The 22164-nt window shown below is 38.5% G+C and overlaps 1 protein-coding gene across 7 annotated transcripts in view; it reads right to left on the bottom strand.

The window, feature by feature from the left end:
* The window catches only part of LOC136026473 (protoporphyrinogen oxidase-like), an 84969-nt gene that overhangs the window by 46342 nt on the left and 16463 nt on the right, over window positions 1-22164 (bottom strand). For 5 of the 7 annotated variants that reach the window (XM_065703090.1, XM_065703085.1, XM_065703087.1 and 2 more), the window contains 2 exons: window positions 17002-17180; window positions 13903-14223 (listed from right to left, as the gene is read on the bottom strand). In XM_065703090.1, coding sequence (XP_065559162.1) covers window positions 13903-14223; window positions 17002-17180 — 500 coding nt within the window. Of the gene's footprint in view, window positions 1-4595; window positions 4865-13902; window positions 14224-17001; window positions 17181-22164 lie in introns of those variants that run through there. The other 2 variants (XM_065703088.1, XM_065703089.1) reach the window with 2 other exon arrangements.

Here is a 22164-nt window from a genome sequence, read left to right as displayed (position 1 = left end):
GATCCTCCTGTAGTTCTCGCTGGTGGTGAGTGATATAATTATGTTGGCTTAGCTTCCCAGTCCAGCCTCCACTCGGCCCTCTCCCAGTCCCTGTCGACTCCAGCCTTGAAGGAGTGGGGAGTCTCAGCTTGGATGGTAGACTCGGATAGGCTATTCCAGAGGGGGACCACCCGAACGGAAAAGAAACCACATCGTTCCCTTCTCCGACATCCAGGCAGGTGAAGCTTAAGACTGTGACCTCTTGAATTGTTAGCCAAAGAGGTGGTGAAAATCTGGTTCAGGTGACCGGATTTGAAAATTTTGCGTGCCATGATCACATCTCCTCTATATCTTCGATAGGTGAGGGTTGGAAGTCTCAGAGATCCTAGGCGATCCTGGTAAGGGACATTATTTAAGCCACGGACCAGTTTGGTTGCTCTCCTTTGGACACTTTCAAGGGCTCTTGTGTCCATTTTATTTTGGGGAAAGGCCAAACTCAAGGTGGGGACGGACAAGGGATTTATAAAGTTTTATAACCACACATGACTTTCTGGCTACAAAAGAGCGCTTAATGAGTACGAGAGCTCGATTAGCTTTTGCAACCTGAGCCTGAGTGTGGCTGTGGAATTTTAAATCTTTGTCCACAATGACGCCTAAGTCTCTTTCCTCGGCAACTGCTTCCAACTGATCACACCCTATATGGTAGGGATGGTGGGGGTTATTGTGCCCTAAGTGCAGTACCTTGCATTTTGTTGCATTGAATTGTAGGGCCCAAGTTGATGACCAAGAGGATAGCCTGTCAAGGTCCAGCTGAATGCAGGCTCTTTCTTCTTCAGTTTCAGCAGGCCCAATGAGCTTACAGTCGTCAACATATAATGTTAAAAGGTTGCATAGATAAGTTGTACAGTCGTTAATATATATGCTGAACAACGTTGGCCCAAGGATGGTTCCCTGTGTGACGCCGCTTATAACCGGGGAAGTGGAGGAGAAAACTGGATCGCCATTATCAGTGTAGATCATGACACGTTGAGATCTGCCAGTTAGGAATGCTCCAATCCAATCAATCACATCCTCATGCACCTGATAAGCTTTAAGCTTCAGCAACAGGTATGAGTGTTCAACTTTGTCAAAGGCTTTGGCTTGGTCGAGTAAGATAATGTCTACCGGTTTACCCATATCCAAAATTTTAGTTGCATGATCATATGACTGAATAAAGTTGGTGTCGATTGACCTGCCCCTGCGAAATCCATGTTGTCTATCGCTAATAAGTGTATTTTCTTCTAAATAATTTATAAGAGCATGGTTAATGATACCTTCCATGATCTTGCAAATGGCTGAGGTTAGGCTTATTGGTCGATAATTTCCTGGGTTATCCTTGTCACCTTTCTTAAAAATTGGTATAATATTTGCTGTTCTCCAATCATTTGGTACTGACTTTTTGGCCAGGGACATGTTGAATATTCTGGAAAGGGGGAGGGAAATGTGAGCAGCAGATTCTATCAAAAGCCGAGGGTGGAGATTATCAGGTCCAGCAGCTTTGTTGGAGTTTAAACTTCTTAGTATTTTAAATACATCTTCTTGAGTAATGATTACAGGGGACATTGGGTTGCGTACTGTTACAGGAGGTATGGTTGGGAGTGTAATGTCAGGTGGCTTAGAGGTGAAGTTTGTGCAAAAGCTGGCATTCATGCAATCAGCGATTTCTTTCGGGTCAGTAGTACTGGAGACATCTGATTTTTTTAGCCTGTTAGTGCGTCGACGGGAAGGGTTGTTAGCTGTAACATAGCGCCAGAACTTTTTTGGGTTTTTCTTTGACTCATTTGCAATAGATTCTTCATGGTCTTGGATAACTTTTCTTGTCATGTTTCTCAGCTTGTTTCGGAGTATGGCGAATTTGTTGTGATGGTTGTCACACTTGCATTTTAGGTATTTATTCCATGCTCTATTTTTCTTTCTGATAATTTTCTTAATATTCCTGGGAAGGTATGGAAGAGTCTTTGGTTTATCTGACCAATAAACCTTTGTATGCTTCCTACATGCACCTAGTAAAGTAGACTTAAAACGATTCCAACTAGATTCAATGTCTGTCTCATCTGATAATCCCTCATCCCAATTTATATTAGCTAGTTTTTCACAGATTAAAGCATAATTGGTAAAAGTTCTCTTAAGTTTATCATTACGACTATGGTTAATATTAATATCATTCATTATACATATGTGGTCACTTGCACCAATAGCTGGGAGGTAACAGGTGGAAGTAATCCTCTCAGGGTCATTTGTAATAAGGAGGTCAAGTAATGATGGTTGTTGTGAATGTCTAAATCTAGTGGGTTGCATTATTATCTGAGTTAGGAAGTTGTCAGCAAGGGTTTGGGTGGTTGTGTAGGAGGGGTTATTAGGGGGTGAGTACCCAATACCTTCAAACCAACGAACTTCTGGCATATTAAAATCACAATAAAGCACAAGTGATGAATTTAGATTACATAAGATCTGTATTACGTTAGAAACTGCTTGGTGAGATACTAGTTGGTTTGGAGCTGATGGGCTACGGTAAAGCACACCAATATTCACAATTTCAAATCCAATTAGAAGTCTAACTAATACATGTTCCACCCAAGTATTAGTAGGTTGAGAAATAGAAAAATCAATTTTATCTACCTTAATTCCAAGCCTAGTGTAGATAGCCACTCCTCTTTGACACAGGTTACTATCTAGGTTGCTCAGGAGTAAGTATCCAGGGATTTGAATATGTGCGTCATCCAATTTGGTCAAAGAGTTCTTAGGACACGCCTCACAAACACAGAAAACATCTACATCCTTTTCATAAAGTAGCACTTTTAGTTCTAAGAGTTTTGGCACTAAAGAATCAATGTTTGTATATAATATTCTTAGTTGCGTCCGTTTTCTTTGGCCGACTGGGCTGTTGCTAGTTCCGGCTTTTGAACTCTGATATGGATTTTCGTCGCCCGAACTAGCAGTGACGTAGTTGGTCTCAGACGAATCAGATGCAGCACTTGATGGAGAGACAGAGCTCAAAACCGAAGCCGCGGAAACAAAGGTTGAACTTATAGAAGTCTTTCTGGCTAGGCTTGATGCATTATTTACACTATTTACAAGGGATATGGGTAAGTCTAGTGAACCATCGAGCGAGGGGGGGGAAGGACTCCCTCCCGCCGGGGGATCACGTTTTTTGACACGATGGCGCCATCACGGATGACAAGGTTTTTTTCACCGGCTGCTGCACGCCTCTTTATCTCTTCAATTAGTTCTTTCCTTCTCTGGCGGTCTTCATTGGATGCATCAGCAAAGAATAAGATACTCCCTCTCCTCTCTCTTGAGGCCTTCAATATATCCATTTTTATTTTGTAATCATTTATAGAAAAAAGGATTGGGTTGGGTCTGTCTATGGTACTTGCATTCTTACCATTAGGTAGACGTTTCAAGTTAGTAATAGCCCCGACATTAATTGAGTATTCATCTTTTAAGTAAGTTGAGATGAACTGAGCATCGTTGGTTTGCAGAGGAACGCCATAGGCAATCAGATTAAGTCGTCTTCTTTTTCTGTCTTGCTCTTGTCTCACTATTTTGCGGACGTCTATTTCGAGACAGGTGGTTATAGAGTTTTCCACAAGTTTCTGCACATCATCTATGGAAACCTTTGATTGTATAGCCGTCTCAAGCGTTTCCACCTGAGCCCTCAGAGTGTCCAAAGAAGTCTGCATATCAGATCTGAAACCAGCAAACATGTCACGCATTTCACTACAATGGGATTTGAGAGTGCTTTTCACTATATTTGGAACATCAGGCTTACTGGAACCTGTTTTACATAATGGGCATGTCCAAATACTTCCAAGTCTTTCATTCATTTTGCAGAAAATGTTGTATTCGGCTGTACTCGTTCCTAGACATGTTGCACAGAGCCATTTATCACATTCATCACACTGAATGGCTGGCGAGGACTCACTCAGAACACAACCAGAGACGCCATAATTTCAGAATGAGCGGCAACGCTGGGCGGAAAAATTCAACACTGATAACGCTTAATGAAGAACGGGAAGATGTGCAATTCCCTGGAGAATTGAAATTAAAATGAATTGCCCAAAAGTCTAAATATATCAATCACAGCACTGAGGTAGGTCCCTTAAATCAACACCTAGGGTAACACAAGACCAGAGAAAATGCAAAAAACAAAGAAAAACAGTTTTATCTCACAGTTTAATACATATATATCCAGGGTTCAAAAATATGCAACCACATGGATTTGTTATTGTTATTGTATACTATGGAACCTATTCTGATTAAAGATTCAACAGTTCTAAAGGAACTTATGTCACTAAAATTTATTAAATTGGCTAGGCTGTATTCATCCTTGTATCCTCCATGAATATTGAACAGTCTTGTGTCAACCTCTTTCCTTACTGTTCAAGTTATCATCAAATATTTCAAGACTACCTCTGGATTGGAAAACAGCCCATATCATTCGAATTTTTAAGAAAGATAGAAAAAACTTTGCTGAAAACTACCAACCTATCAGCATGACATCAGCAGTTGTTAAGGTTTTTAAAAGAATAATCAATTCTGCAGTTATCAGATATCTTTACCTTAATTACCTTTACCTTAAATTTGCAGCTTGGAGCAATATAAGGATTATCCATCCTTGTGATGCTCCATGAAAAAAAGGATTTGTTTGGTGTAGATTGTGACTGTTAGACTAGACTCTTGTGGAGGACTATCTCTTGCACAGCTCACAGCATGGCTTTTGTTCTGGAAGATCTGTTGATACCAGTCCCATTGAATCATATGACCATATCACTCAACTGGGTCACTAAAGGAACCTGGTCACTAAAGAGCCTTGAATTCAACTCAATTTGTCAACTCTGGAGCTCTACAAGGAGAAATACTTAAATTGCTCAAAGCTGCAATTTAAGGTAATGGGTCTTTTCTAAATAAAAAAAAACTGTATTTGCATATCTTTATAACCTAATACATTGGGATTGAGCTAAGTTGTGAAGCTGAAAACAGTTTTGTTGTACTTTATTTAAGCAGAAGATCTATTTAGCAAGGTTTCATTTTTATAACACAAAAATTTGTAAATGTTACCAAAGGTCAGGCCATCTAGAAGGAAAAGGAGTGGAGGTAGATACTTCAAAATACCTTCAGAGGACACAAATAGACTAAAGATCCATCTCTGAAAATTTTACTTTTCTAACCTAACCCCTTTCCAAGACAGCAAAAAGTAGCTAAACCATTTTACCAAAATATTTAAAGGTCATCAAGGGTCAGTACCCTCTATAGAGAGGAGTGGTAGTAACTAGGATAATTTTGCTGTTCATATTACTGAATTATGAGTAAATCAAATATACCACTCAATGTCTTTTTTATGCTCTTTACAAATAATTACGAATAACACACAATAACAATAACAAATCTATGTGGCTGCATAGATTTGAACCCTGGATATATATGTATTAAACTGTGAGATAAAACTGTTTTCTTTGTTTTTTACATTTTCCCTTGTCTTGTGTTACCCTACTTGTTGATTTAAGGGACCTTACCTATCTCAGTGCTGTGATTGATATATTTAGACCTTTGGGCAATTCATTTTATTTTCAATTCTCCAGGGAATTACACATCTTCCCGTTCTTCATTATTTACCTACACAGTGTTGCCGGTCTAAATTTGCGAAGTATCTGTTTATTTGATAAAGCCACAGATTACGTTTGCTGAATCGTTTATCTTCTGCATTTGAGGAAACCTGTGCAGAAGAGAGCGCTAACAAACACGAAGAGCCGTATTGGAACCGGCGGGATATCCATCCTTAAATTGCTGGGGATAGGCGATTTGAGTATCCGCGCTTCCCACAGGTCCCCCAATTTCTGACCATAGATTAGACCATAAATATAAGACCCTAAATTAGACCATAGAATAAGTGACAGTGAATGGAAACGTACTCCTGGTGTGAATAGAAACAGTAATGCCGCCAAAACAGAAACGTCCAAGGCAAAGCCCTAAGAAAAATGTTGATAAGTGTGTAACCTGCAGTGCAAATTTGGATGAGAGTTCATCAGCACTAAACTGTGATGACTGTGAAAATTGGGTCTGTGCAGCTTGCCTAAAATTGACTGACTCTGAATATGACCTACTTAGCAAAATGGTGGAGAAAATCAGTCTTAAGTGGGTGTGCCCAGCATGCAAAGTGAGTCCCCAGAACACTTCACATCAAGGTGCTTCAGCTGCCGAGATCACATCTATTGTGGGCAATGCACTAACAACGCTAGAACTAAGCATAAATCAGTCTATTGCACAGTCGGCGGAGAGTCTGAGAACTGAGCTAACGACCATCCGTGAAAAAGTTAATGTGGTCGAATCGTCTCTTTCGAGCAAATGTAGCGCTGATGACGCCAGACGAATTGCGCGGGGTGAAGTCTCTTCTCTGCAGTTCAACTTTAAACAGTCATTAGAGTCGGATGTTCGTCCTATTGTTCGTGCCGAAGAAGACAGAGAAAATAGAAAAAATAATGTCATTTCCTTATGGTATACAACCCTCCCAGGATGACAGCAGAGCTATTCTTTCGATTTTAGATAATGATTTTGGTATAAAATGCGACTTGGTAACAAACGTGCGAAGACTCCTGCCTCGCACCAGAGAGGGATCCACGGTGCAGCCATCGGGTAGTCGCCCACCACCAGTCATATTCACGGTTAGTTCCTTTGCACTAAAAAAGCAAATTCTTCAGAAATCCTTCGAGAAGAAAGGTGAAATACAATTCAGAAACGACATCTCAAGGGAAGACCGCGCCTGCCATAAAATGCTTGTAGAAGAGCTTAAAGCCAGAAAAGCCACAGGGGAGATAAACCTAGCCATTCGTGACTTTCAAATTGTGTCAAAAAACGGACCAAGCCAAAGGGAAGTACCCCCATCCCAGTCGGCGCCAATGCACCACTAAATCTGCATAATAGGGGACCTGTATATAGCATTGTAAATAAAGTGTCTAGTTATAGTGAGCATAGTTTAGAACTAAGTGATAGTGTCCACGACCTACGGCACAGTTCCTGTGTATTCTTGCGCGACGATGGGCTATCCTCGACTGTAACGGATGCATCCTTGATATCCTTAACCGGCAGTTCCAGTATCACGTCTCTAGACTCTCAGTCGGATGCTACCCCTTTTGAGCCGATTAAAGAAGATCAGCTGGGACCAGGTACAAAAAGCAGTCACCAAGCAAGTCCTGATTTTTCTATTCTCATATCTAACGTTGATCAACTAACAAATAAATTACAGGAGCTTAGGAGTCTCATGTATCAAAAAGACTATGACCTGGTCTTATTTACAGAAGTGTGTCCTAAGAATTCAAGAACAAGGCTAGAAGATTCTCATATTAATATGCCTGGTTACCGAGTCGTCTCCAACCTTTCTCGTACAGGATGCAAACGCGGTGTTCTGGCTCTGATCAAAAATACCTATGCAGTACGTGAGCTAAGCATCGAGGCAAATTCAGCCTCCATCGAATCTGTATGGTTTGACCTTACTGATGAAGACCAGCGCCAACGCCCTCTCAGAGTCGGTTGTATTTATCAAAGCCCGTCCTCACCCTCAGCCATTGAGACTGAGAACACTCTCTCGTTAATGTTCCGCCTAGCCATTGAAAACTTTAAAGGCGAATTTATTGTCGCAGGTGACTTCAATTTCACAGAACTGATCTGGAAAGATGGGCACCCTCACAACCCTACTGCCAATAGCCCGATTAACGCTAGACCATTCATTGAGACTGTACACGACCTTTCTGCCTACCAACTAATTGACCAACCAACTCGGTTTCGCCCTTCCCAATAACCCACGATATTAGATCTGGTGTTTGTAAATAGAATCGAAGCGATTCAGAAGGTAAATTATCTCCCACCCGTTGGGAAAAGCGACCATCTTGCCATAGAAATTATCACCTCTAGACGTCCAGTGAAAAGTAAATACAAAAGAAAGGTCTACACGGATTACGAGGCGATTAGAAAGGAGCTAAGACTTATCGATTGGAATGATCTACTTCAGGGCGATGTCGACGACCAGTGGGAGAAATTCCTGACAGCTGTCACCGAGATTCAGAGTAGAAACACGACAGTAAGGCTGGTTCCTGTACCGAAGACATTACCGTATATGACCCCTAGCATTAAAAGACAAAGAAATCGCAAATTGCGTCACTAGAAAAAAGGAGATAAGCCTGGTCACTATGAAAAGTACGTTCAAGCTGCGGAACAGACTACGAAACTTAACTAAACAACTATACCAAAATTTTGAGCTTGGACTTGCCAATGAATGCAAGAGTAACCCAAAAAAGTTTTGGAATTACGTCTCTAGTAAAGACCACGCTAGGCGCTGTGTTAAACGCCTCACTACTGATGATGGAGGAGAAGTGACTGACACCCAGAAACTAGCAAACTTCCGTCTTCACAACAGAACCAGATAGTGAGTCTCCACCCCCTCCTAAATACGTCATACCGTGTCTCATGAGTACAGTTGTTATCACTGTACCTATGGTGGAAAAGAGGCTTAAAAACCTCGATGCCAACAAATCAGCCGGCCCCGACGGAATCCACCCGAGGTTGCTCAAAGAAACAGCCACCGAGATTTCTCCCGCTTTGTGCCATTTATTTCAGTTTTCTCTCGATTGCAGAGTTGTTCCCTCACAATGGAAGACTGCTTATGTTACACCCATATTCAAAAAAGGGTGACCGGTCTAAAGCTGAAAACTACAGACCTATAAGCCTTACGTCTGCTGTCGCTAAGGTTTTAGAGAGAATTATCAACGACGCAGTTCTCAAGCACCTAGTTTCCAACAGCATTATCTCGGACAAACAACATGGTTTTCTTCCCAGGAAGTCAGTCGAAACCAACCTACTCGAAACTTATGAGCTAATTACTCAGCTTCTTGACAGAGGATTTCCTGTCGACCTAATTCTACTAGACATTGCCAAAGCCTTCGACAAAGTCCCCCATAGTCGTTTGCGCTCCAAACTTACAGCCGTGGGCATTGATAAAAAACTAGTCGACTGGCTAATGGACTTCCTTGGTGGCAGAACGCAAAAGGTTCGGCTCTTTACCACGGACGGAGAAAAGATCTATTCAACACCTTGCCAAGTTCTGAGCGGTGTCCCTCAAGGAGCTGTGCTCGGACCGACCTTATTCCTCATCTATATCAATGACCTGGTAGCTGAAACAAAAAACCACTTGACTCTTTACGCCGACGACTCCAAGCTATTTGGTACCGCGGACAACATTAGCCTACAAGCCGATCTCAACCAAATTCAAGCATGGGCAGATAAATGGCTTCTGTCCTTCAACATCTCAAAGTGCGTCACTCTTCATTTCGGCCGTAGTAATCTGCAGCACCAGTACACTATGTACAACGTCAAAACGTCATCGACAGTCTTGATTCCTACTTCTAGTAGTGGTAGAGACCTGGGAGTCCTGTTGGATGGCAGCTTAAAACTCCACGAGCACACCGCCCGAGCAGTTTCGAAAGCAAATGCAAATTTGGGACTCCTGAAAAGAACCGTCAGTAGTCGATCCTCCACAGTTTTTCTGAAATTATATAAAGCTCTGGTCAGGCCAATCCTAGATTTCGGAACATGTCTTGCTGGTCTTTTTTACAAGAGTGACATCCAGCTTGTTGAGAGAGTCCAGAGGAGAGCCACCAAATACATCGACAGTTTACGCAGTCAGCCCTACTGCAGAAACATACAATCTGTTAACCTCTCAACACTCGTTTTTCGGCGTAGGCGTAACGACTTGCTGCTCACCTACGGGTACCTCCAGCAAGCGGATCAGAAGCTGTTCACTTTCTCTCCCCACCAAAAGCAAACACGAGGACTTTCCAAAAAGCTGTTCAAATCCAGCGTTAACACCAAAGTCCGACTATATTTTTTCAGCCAGCGAGTGGTGAACGATTGGAACCAACTAAGCCAAGAGACAGTTTCGGCAACCTCGCCCGAGGAATTCAAAAAGAGGCTCGACAAGGAATGGGAGGCCAAACCATGGAGATTCCGGTGGGAAAACCCCTCCCAGCCCTCACTACCATAACAGTCGTGGAACAAAATAGAGAGTTAGCTTGGAGGATGATGCGGCTTGTCATACCCAACCATCTCACACACTCTATCCGAAGTTGCTGTTGCGCGGCGGTGCCAACTCTAAATCGCTGGAGAATGGTCCTTGAACCATACCTGCCATGTGATCACCGTTACCGAGTGGGCTTAAATTGCATCTCTCCAGCACTCTCTAGTCCCTATGGTTTGTCACTTGACCTTAGCACAGCAACCAGATCTATCGCCATCATCAACTACGGAGCATCACAGTTCTTGCAACTAATTCGCTCCGAAGTGCGAATTAAGGTAATTAAGGTAATACAATAATTGCTTCTCTTTCAAATTTAAGCCCTTTTTGAACCCTTAAAAATGACAAAAAAAATTGTTTCGGGGTATAAAAAAGGCTCAAGCCATGGATTTCAAACTTAATTTTTGATTATAAATCCATTTTTTAAAGTAATATAATTCATAAACATTGATTTTTATCACAATTAAGCTGAAAAATATTAATAACAATTTCTTCATTTTTCTGTCTACCAAGTTTCTTCAGTGGGCTTCAATAATTTTTTACCAATAGGAGAAATGGCAGTTTTTAAGGGGCTGAATAGAACAAGAAAAAAACATGTTAAATTATTTTGTTTTTTTTTAATCAACTTAATCTTGACAAATAAATTTTTGTGAATTATACAACTTCTAGAAAATGGATTTATAATGAAATAGTACGTTTGAAACAAATTATAACTCATTTTTATATCCAAAAAATGTAGAACTGAATTATTATTTTCAAGGGTCCTAAAAGGGCTTAAAATTAAATTTGCAGGAAAAGTGATTATTATATTTAGAAAGAGCATAAAAGATAGTATCTAGTGGTATGTTCAATTTATTTGTAGGTCAATAATATGAGCAACAAAATATTTACTGTAACTTGTTCATAATAGCCTACCTTCCCAGAACATACTATAGTCTATAGATCTATCGTAAATGTTTAGTTTCATCACAGGCTGTCTCAACTGGAAACTATACTACAAAGCAGCATAGTTTCTAGTTTAGAGCTAATATTCTTAAAAGATACTAGAAACATAGTTTCTAGTTAGAAATGCTAATTCTAGAAGTGCATCCATTTTTTTACCTTTTGAAAATCCCTCTTTAACAAACTAAAAATGTCTAAAGTGGAGATAATATAGTTTTTTCAGTTCAAGATTAAATTTGTTTTTAAAATTCTTTGGCTATGGGAAGGCCTTGGTGAAACAAATTTGGCAGAATAGTGATTCTTGTGAGTGAATATTTTGCTTTGCTATAGAGCAAAGCAAATTAGTCCATAAGCCCTGTGGACAGCAGGGCAAGGCATATATTCTATATTTATTGAATAATTATTTGGCCTGAAGCTTGAAAGAGCAAACAAAAAGTATGTCATAAATATGAACTAACAATTCAACCAATCAGAATACAGACCTTGTCCTGCTGCCTGCAGGGCTCATGGACTGATTTGCTTTGCCTTATAGGTAATATTCACTTGCAAGAATCACTATTCAACCAAATTTGTTTCACCAAGGCCTTCCCATAGCCAAAGCATATTTTAAAACAAATTTAATCTCAAACAGAAAAACTGTATAATCTTTATTGCATCAGAAGGCATTTCTTCAAATCAACAGAGCATTAACATAATATTTAACTAATCACTCTGATTCACCACTTTACTGGGTAGTTTCAACTCAAAAGTGAAAGCAGAGAATTAGCATTAATGGATGTGTAAGTTTTTAAATTATCTTTCAACTTCTTACTATGAAGAAATTACCAATGATGACTGGAATAGCATTTAAAATAAAATTTTATTCATATTGTACAACCTCAACATTATCCTTGGCTTCAGAACCCTGCCCACTTTATGTATTTTTATTTTGCCCCATGGAGGAGGAGGGTCAACCAGAAATGAAACATTTAGTTTAAACATTTAGTTTATACATTTAGTTTATACCAGTAAGTTTATACTTCCCTCTTAAAAATTGTGCTACTCTTAAAAGTTCAATCCCTCTTTTCCTAAAGATGCAAAAAAGTGTGTCTTTGAAAGACTTTTGCATAGTGTATAATTTGTAGAGCCAATAAAAAGCTTAGTTTATGATGATTGATTAACTGTCCTCTCTTATCTGATGACCTTAGGACGTAAAGCTCAGTTTACTCTATAGCATGTAATGATTTTAAATATTTGACCATTTATTACATCCTAGACTAGATAGCATTTTTCCGGGTCAAATTATACACCTAGTGGTCTCTATTTAGGCTCAACTGATGGTGACTACAACCTCCAAGAAGGAAAAGAAAATGAAGAAATTATGTTAGAATTATCAGTAGAAAGATGTTGCTTTTGAGTCCATTCACTATTTACTCAACTTCTATCCCCAGTTCCCACACACTCTGTTTTGCTGAAAGCCATAACGATTTGTTGGAGGGTTTTTTACTAGGCCCTTTTATGGAGAATGGAAATTTGCATGTGCTCAAATTTTCCAGTGCATATGAGAAAATATACTCAGGAATAATTGAATAATCAATTGTTTAGTTTATTGGGTGTCTGAAGTTTATACAACAACTCATTTCATAAAAACCTTATATGCCCCCATGACATAATTTACAGCCCTTGCCCCAGGGCTCTGGGGGGTTGTGTCAACCCTGGAGGCATTGTTATATGTTCATTGGAGTAATTCGCTTTAAAATGGCAATTTCCATCAGATACGTTTCATGAAAAGGGGTAGTTATTGGTTGGGGATAATTGACCTCCATCACTTTTGACCCTTAACAGAGAAATAAAACTTCCAATTTTCAACCAAATAAGACTCCTCTAAAGTTTATACAATCATCCCTTCCATAAAAACCTTAAATGTCCCCAGTGCATAACTTACAACCCTTGTCCCCAGGCTCTGGGGGATTGTTTCAACCCAAAAGCCTTGCTATATGATTTTTCGAATATTTTGAATAAAATGGCTATCTCAAAATTTCAATTGGATGTATTTCGGGAAAATACGACGTGTGTGTGTGTGTGTGTGTGTGTGTGCAAGGGGGGAGGGGAGAGCTGCCTTCCGGTCAGTGTCACTATTATAAAGGACACTAGAACTTCTGATTACCAATTCAATGAGCCCCCTTCGCGATCTATACAACCACTCTTTCCATAACCTTCTTATATGCCCCTAGGGAATAACTAACAACTCATGCCCCGAGGGCGATGATGGGGTGGTCATCTTCAAAACATAATTTCCGAACCTTTCAACTACGCTGAAAAAAATGGCTATAACAAAATGGTTATCTCAAAATATTTTAAAATTTTGATTGGATGTGTTAGGGGAAATGATGGGAGTGGGAGGGGCTGGTTGCCCTACAATCATTTTTGACTATTAAAAGGACACTAGCACTTTCAATTTTCAATCGAATGAGCCCTTTTTGAAGTTTCTTCTACAATTCCTTCTAAATTAGACCAATGGCCTAAAACAAAACAAAAAATATAAATAAATAAATAATACGTTGTGCAAAGATGGTCCTTTACTTAGGCAGCGCCATTGCGCTGCCTAAATCAATGAGCATGCAACAAATCAAACGAGGGGAGGTGCTCCGCGTAAGGATCAATGTCGGGCAATATATGAGAGTAAGCAAACAAATTATAAGAGTAAACAAATTACTTAATAAGGGCATGTTGAACCTCCCCCCAAATAAAAAGTTGACTTTGCTTCAAACAAAAAACACTGCCTTACAGTCTACAACTAGTAGTCAATACAGACGAAAAACAACACAAAGTAAATTCCTTGACATAAAATTTATCTGTTGGTTTCTCCAAAAGCATTATATTGGAATATAAAAACTTACCAACGGTAACACATTTAATATCTTGAAGAATTTTAGATACTCCAGGGTGACTCTTCTTTAAAAGTGAAGCTAATGAAATAGCCGGTATTGCACTAATAAGCTGCTCAGTTTCAATTTCCTCCCAACTCTCCATCTTTATTCGAGCTTTCTTGCCTTGCAGTTCTATTGACGTAATTTTTGTGTCGTACTTGATTTCAGCTCCATTGTTACACAGGTGGTCAACCATTGAGTCAGTAAGTGTTTCAAGGCCACCTTGTAGGCTCCAAACACTCCACCCTTCATGTTCAGCTTTACGAGCAAGCTCGGGCTTGGACTTCTTTTCTAAAAGAATAAGACTGCTGCATAAATTTCACATTTACAAATAATTATTTTATTCTGAGAATTTGTCAAGTTTTCTGTTGACGAATAAAAACTTTTTTTTGTAGGTATTCATGGGTAATTGTTACCTTAAAGTCCATTATCGTATAAAGCACTGACAACCTTAAGAAACAAAAGACCATTAGAAATTTCGCTTCCTTTTTGATTAATTTAGATATACTGTAAATTTATACCACCAATCCTAAAGATCTGGATTCTTTACATGACTCCAATTATAAGAAGTTGCAACATACCCACTTATCCAATTTATGTATTTCTATTATGAACAAGCATATTTCATAGCCTGGGCCCTTTCTCCTGAGGCTTCCCCCACCCCCTTAGAGGTATATCGTTCTGAGTGAAATGGCTAACACAGAATTTACTCTATACAGAGTGGACGGAAAGAAAAAAAATGATATATAAAGGAGATGAATCGCTCTTTACTAAGTCTGTCATTCCGCACTGACTCTAAAAGTAACAGCAACCCAAATTCGTTTCACAAAAAATGTTCATTCTTTGTAATATCATGTTCGTTATTATGTCTCATACGCAGGCAAATGTCAAATTTTATTCTCTTTCTGTAGAAAGAATGACATGATTGTCTATTGTATTTATTTTTTGTCTCCTGGTTATGAAAATTATAAAAATAAATCAACTTGCAGAATTTTTGTTCACGCACCAACAATATCAAAAGAAAAAAATCGACCGTTAGCTGCAATGTGAGCTGAGATTTTCCCCAAGACATTTAATTTTTTAGTCCTGAGCATAGGAATATAGGCAAACTACTTACAGCAAATATTGCTATCGGAAAGTATATGAAAAATAAATATACTTAAGAATCAATATGAATATTATTCGTATCTATACAAACCTTAGGGCTTTTAGTAAATCCATCTTGGTATATTATTGAATAGTCAGTGGCCAATTATGTGACAGGAACCGCACAGATATTCCTCGTATTTAAGCAGAACGTAAGATATGTGTTTTGATGATCGCTTTTATCAAAACCTCTTATTATCTTTTCTTTTCTTTTTGATTGCTCGGCATGGGTCAACAAACTACGAGGGGGTACCCAAAAGAAACCAAACTGATGTTGTAGAGGACGGAGTATCTGTAGTACCAGGTTTCAGAGGTAAGAGCGTACAGAGCCACTTTTCATCAATCAATGCTCCGATTGCTGTCTCTGTAGAAGGCAGCATTCTGTTTGTATAAAAATTAGCGTCATTATTCATTTGGGTGCTCGTCGTTTTTTGTGATAGCTAATTTCCGAGAACAGCGCGACAATGAAGTTTGGCTCCAGCTCGGGATAACAGCCACAGAAACCCAGGGAATACTAAAAATAGCCCACAAGGATGGTGTGATGGAGGAAACTGAAGTATTTAGAGTATGTTTTCCGCTTTAAACGTATGAAATACCAACTGACGGTCAAACTCGCACTGGACCCGCTTCGATGGCCCGAACTAATGAAAATGTAAAAAAAACGTATATTTGCAGATAGGCTACTACTGGCAACTACCGTGTCTTACTGCGGTACGGATAACAAAATCAACATTTTTTGCATGGGCATTTTCGGTAAAGAGTAATTTTGAGAAGCACTGTGCCTTTTCTTCAGTAAGTTAGTCACAAAGAGATAGTAGCAATCTTATACATTCTACTGTAACCTACCATTTCAAAAGAAAGTGAGGTAGTAACGTTAAAATGCCTTGTTGCAATGAGGTAATAAAGTTCTTAGCGTTTATTCTATAGAAGACAATTAGATGTCTTGAAACATTTATTAATTCCCAAAATGCAGCCTAAAGGTCTTTTCCTATCTTTATTAATACTATTTACTGTAAGAGGCGCTCAAGTCAGCTGATCTAAATGTTAGCATTACAATATAAGACGGTACTTATCGTTTCTTCATCTATTCTTGACAATAGCAATATTGCACTGCTTAGCACATAAGACATATGGGATCTTTTAGTGTTTTGTTTTCTTATACGTCTTTTAAGCGTTACAGAGTGAATCTAAGTCACTCCTGAATAGAAGCCATATCTAACTTGGATTCAAAACTACTAATAATAAAAGTCTTTCCTAGCGACGCTAACGATTTAAAAGACGGTCCTTTTTTGCCAAGAAAGCAATATTTTTCCTGAATATTACAGTGTTTTGCAGTTCTGACATTCTTGGTTTGCAACAACATATCCAAGAGTGTACAAATGGGAAAACAGGAGTATCAGCGCCTCCAGGAAGGGACAAACTGTTACTGACAAAACAGATTTAAAATTGATATTCTACTTCACTTCCTTAAAATACAAATAGCAAATCAATATTTTTGTTGAAAAGTGCTTTTTCTCCTTTTAAAGTTAGTAGATGAAACAACTGACCTTAAACTTTAATCAAAAACCCATATATAGAGAAAATGTACACAAACCCTAAATTTTCATAAAAGGTCTCAAATTTCTCATTCAACCCCTATTAAGAACTCACTTAACTCTAAAAAGAATTTCTTTAACTATATACTAGTATAATATTACAGAAAACTTCTTTTACACCCTGATTCCCCAAATACTGGGAGACCTAAACTCAAATTGGAGACCCATATCTCACTTAGCAACGATTAATAATAAATAATAAATATTTTTTACTTCAAAGATCATTTAACCCGCCGAAACAACCGAGCTTATTACATTACATCATCTATGCTAGCTACAAAAGGATAGTAATGGTTAAGCAGCAGAAAAAAAAAATTCCTAAACAAACCTTCGCTTTTCTTTTTCATAAAAAGTTTCTTTGCCGTTGATAGCATGATTGATCTACTCTTCATTTCTGTCTCTTTCAGTTCTTTGAGCAAGAAGCTGACAGAAATTTCCCGACAGTCACCAGCGCATATACCACGTACTAGCGGGTCAATCAAATATTCAGCCACATCGGGTCCGAACCTGTAATATTTAATCTTTTTCAAAACTAAATAAACTTGTAATAGCACTAAAAAAATAACTAATTTACTTTTACCTCTCGCTCCCCTATTACGGTTAGAACATTTTTTTCAAATGTTTATTGAAAAGGTGCAAAATCTCTTATATAGAATTTTAAGATGTGGGAGAAAAGTTGAGGTTTCTCCTGACAATTCCAATGATCAGTGAAGGCAGGACTACCAGTCATTACATTTTTCTCCAAGACATGCTTCCCAAGAGAAGTGTATAGAGATCATTTGAGGTACCCCTTTGACTAACCATATTTCAAAGAGTCAGATCTACAAAAATGCGGTTCTGTCCCACTTTCTAGGGCTATAATAAGAGAAAGGTTGATATGGATAGGACACATTTTGCTGATGAAGGGTCATAGATTGCTAAAGATCATCCTTTTCAGCTGTCCGCCTAGAGTAAAACCAAAAGAACATCGTCCCCGAATGGGATGAGGAGAAGTCGTAAAAAAAGATTTAAAGTAAATTGATAGTTCTTGGGAGGACGCAAAGAGACAGGCTCTGAATAGATGGGATGGAGAAAGAGCGGCGCGACTGCGTTGGACTCAGGCTGCATAGTGTTGCAGTAGCATTATTATTTAGTATCTTTCAAACCTTAGGTTTTTTTTCAAGTGATTCTTTGGATACTGTAAAATGCTCGGTGACAGCCCTGACCAAGAGAATATCTGGTATTGTGTTTATTTGTTTTTTCTTTTATGGCGAAGTTTGCAGGGTTATTAATTGTTTGACCAATAATTTGAAACTACGTAGAACATCTTACATCAACAACGTGTCATATTAAAAATTTAAATTTAAACCATAAACATTCACAAGCATATTACTTCACAAATAAACTACAAAATACTACAAATAATATAACTACTGAAACTCAGACAATAGCTGGTCCCAATATATCCTGAATAGCCATTGTTGTACACGATAGAATATGGTTTTATTTGACCCAGGAGATATGTGGCTGCAGATTGAATGGAAAACACATCATTTAAATATTGGTTCCTAAACCGGTTTTGGTTTAGGTTACGCTATAGCTTTTTACGTGGGCACTTTCAATTTTCGTGACCACAAAACAAACATGTTCATGACCAAACTGGTTACTACTTTTGTTAACGTCACAAAACATCGGAAGTCAGATAGTTACTAAGTACATATTTAAAAAGTTAAACATGATAACATACTGAAACATAAATATTATATCCTACTCTTTAGCAGTTACATAGACAAATGAAACGAGCATAGCTCTTTTGCCTAACATTTAAAAGTGAGTAACTACTTTAAAGTTGTAGAGTAGCTGCTAAAAGTAGTGAGTAACTATCTTTCTGTTTTCCGTGTACAGTTCCTCAAGTTTGTGCTTTCAAATCCCTTTACTAGAGATAGTAGTACTATATAGTGTGCTCACAAAAGAAGGGTATAACTGACCAATTTTCCAAAAATGAGTTGTGGTTCTAATAAAGTCCTTTCATGGTTGTTACTCAACATGATACACCAAATATTTCAAGCACTGCTTTAATCCTTTAAGCTTATAGCACATATAGAACAGGGGAATAGCATTGCTTTTAGGCCTAAATGTCATATCAGACATTTTCATAACTCTGAAGTTATGTCAGAAATCCTATATTAAGGTTTTTCTCAAAGGAAGTATTGCCACGATAATGTAAACCAGGTAGATCAAAGTGACTAAAAAAATATTACCAGGTTAAGGCTTAACTGACATACAATAAAAAAAATTCTTGGTAATCAAATTCCTCAAACGAAAAAGGTAAAGCGTTACGAAATTCACCAGCTCAAATCTTCTAACACATTGAACAAAGAAATCCTAATATACAAAAAGATCCTGAAGCAAAAGGACTTACTGAACTATTGCATGAACAAGTTTTATATTGATATGTGCTACCGAAAAAAAAAATGTGGGAATGAATAAACAATTTCCGTTTCTTTCAATGACCAATATGACCGTTTAGAAGAAAAGAACAACATAATATTTTTAAATTTGGTAGGCCTATATTTACGAAATCATAGAATTTAAACGAAAGGAAAATTAGAGCCAGTTTCCTTGATTGATTGCATATGGGATTCTCACTTAGTTGATAAGGGTTAGCCGTTATAACTATTGTGTCCTGCAACAAATTGATCTGAGCTGCATTTTCAAACAGTTCGTGGTAACGAACTGTAGTAAGGAGCGATCCGGCTCAATAGTAAACGAAACTCTAAAAAACGGAATTTTGATGCTGAAAGATACATAAAAAAAATCGAATTTTCATGCTAATTCTAAATATATAAGTTTCATTAAATTTAGTCTTTGTCATCAAAAGTTACGAGCCTGAGAAAATTTGCTTTATTTTGGAAAATAGGGGAAAACATCCCCTAAAAGTCATAGAATCTTAAAGAAAACCACACCATCGCATTCGGCGTATCAGAGAACCTTATAGCAAAAATTTCAAGCGCCTATCTACAAAAATGTGGAATTTCGTATTTTTTGCCAGAAGACAAATCACGGGTGCGTGTTTATTTTTTTTTTTATTTTATTTTTTTTTTTTTTTCAGGGGTCATCGTATCGACCAAGTGGTCCTAGAGTGTTGCAAGAGGGCTCATTCTAACGGAAATGAAAAGTTCTAGTGCCCTTTTTAAGTGACCAAAAAATTGGAGGGCACCTACGCCCCCTACCACGCTCATTTTTTCCCAAAGTCAACGGATCAAAATTTTGAGATATCCATTTTGTTCCACATAGTCGAAAACCATAATGACTATGTCTTTAGGAATGACTTACTCCCCCACAATCCCTGGGGGAGGGGCTGCAAGTTACAAACTTTGACCAGTGTTTACATATAGTAATGGTTATTGGGAAGTGTACAGGCGTTTTCAGGGGGATTTTTTTGGTTTGGGGGTGAGGTTGAGGGGAGGGGACTATGTGGGAGAATCTTTCCTTGGAGGAATATATCATGGGGGAAGAAAAATTTAATGAAAAGTGCGCAGGATTTTCTAGCATTATTATAAAAAAAAAAAAATAAACAAGAGCTAAGAGCTCATATGGCACTTGTGACGAGGCGAGGAGAGCTAAAAGCCAAGAGATCATATGGTATGAGCTCTAACAAAATTCTATGAATCAATAGATTGATTTAAAAAGGAAAATAAAAGGCTTAATGCCGGTCAGGATTTAAAATAAGAGCTCTGAGTCACGATGTCCTTCTAAATATCAAAATTCATTAAGATCCGATAAACCACTCGTAAGTTATAAATACCAAATTTTTTCTAATTTTTCTCTCCCTTTAGCCCCCCAGATGGTCAAATCTGGGAAAACGACTTTATCAAGTCAAATTGTGCAGCTCCCTAACACGCCTACCAATTTTCATCGTCCTAGCACGTCCAGAAGCACCAAACTCCCCAAATCACTGAACCCCTTCCCCCAACTCCCCCAAAGAGAGCGAATCCAGTACGATTCTGTCAATCACGAATCAAGGACATTTGTTTATTCTATCCACCAAGCTTCATCCCGATTCCTACACTCCAAGTGTTTTTCCAAGATTTCCCCCTCCAACTACCCCCAATGTCAAACGATCTGGTCGGGATTTGAAATAAGAGCTCTGAAACATTATTTCTTTCTAAAAATCAAATTTCATTAAGATCCGATCATCTATTCGTAAGATAAAAATACCCCAATTTTCACGTTTTCCAAGAATTCCGGTTTCCCCCTCCAACTCTCCCTAACGTCACAAGATCTGGTTGGAATTTAAAATAAGAACTTTAAAGCACAAGATCCTTCTAAATATCAAATTTCATTAAGATCTGGTCACCCTTTCGCAAGTTACAAATACCTCAATTTTCAAAATTACCCCCCCCCCCCCTCCAATTCCACCAAAGAGAGCAGATCCGGTCCGGTTATGTCAATCACGTATCTTAGACAGTTTTTTATTCTTCCCCTCCAGTTTCATCCTGATCTCACCGCTTTAAGTATTTTCTAAGATTTCCGGTCCCCCCCCAACTGCTCCCTCCCCCCCAATTACACTTGATCCGGTTGAGATTTAAAATAAGAGATCTCAGTTACGAGGTCCTTCTAAATATAAAGTTTTATGAAGATCTGATCACTCTTTCGTAAGTTAAAAATACGTCATTTTTTCTTATTTTTCAGAATTAACCCCCCCCCCCCCCAATAGATCAGATTCGTTCCAATTATGTAAATCACGTATGTAAGACTTCTGCTTATTTTTCCCACCAAGTTTTATCCCGATCCCTCCAATCTAAGCGTTTTCCATGATTTTCGGTTCCCCCACCCCAAACTTCCCCCAACGTCACCAGATCCAGTCAGGATTTAAAATAAGAGCTTTGAGACACGATATCCTTCTAAATGTCAAATTTCATTGAGATCTGATAACCCATTCGTAAGTTAAAAATACCTCATTTTTTTCAGAAATACCCCCCCCCAACTATCCCAAAGAGAGCGGATCCGTTCCGTTTATGTAAATCATGTATCTAGCACTTGTGTTTATTTTTCCCACCAAGTTTCATCCCGATCCCTCCACTCTAAGTGTTTTCCAAGTTTTAGGTTTCCCCCTCCCAACTCCCCCCCCCCAATGTCACCAGATCCGGTCGGGATTTAAAATAAGAGCTCTAAGACACGATACCCTTCTAAACATCAAATTTCATTGAGATCCGATTACCCGTTCGTAAGTTAAAAATACCTCATCTTTTCAAATTTTTCAGAATTACCCCCCCCCCCCAACTACCCCAAAAAGAGGTGGACTTGTGCTTATTTTTCCCATCAAGTTTCATCCCAATCCCTCCACTCTAAGTGTTTTCCACGATTTTAGGTTCACCCACTCAAACTCCCCCCTATGTCATCAGATCCGGTCGGGATTTAAAATATGAGCTCTGAGACACAATATCATTCCAAAATCAGATTTCATTAAGATCCCATCACCCATTCATAAGTTAAAAATACTTCATTT

Source organism: Artemia franciscana, chromosome 4 (assembly GCF_032884065.1).
Source record: "Artemia franciscana chromosome 4, ASM3288406v1, whole genome shotgun sequence".
NCBI classification, from domain to species: Eukaryota; Metazoa; Arthropoda; class Branchiopoda; order Anostraca; family Artemiidae; genus Artemia; species Artemia franciscana.
The sequence above is the reverse complement of the archived record's forward strand: the minus strand, read 5'-3'. Positions and strand labels throughout refer to the sequence as shown.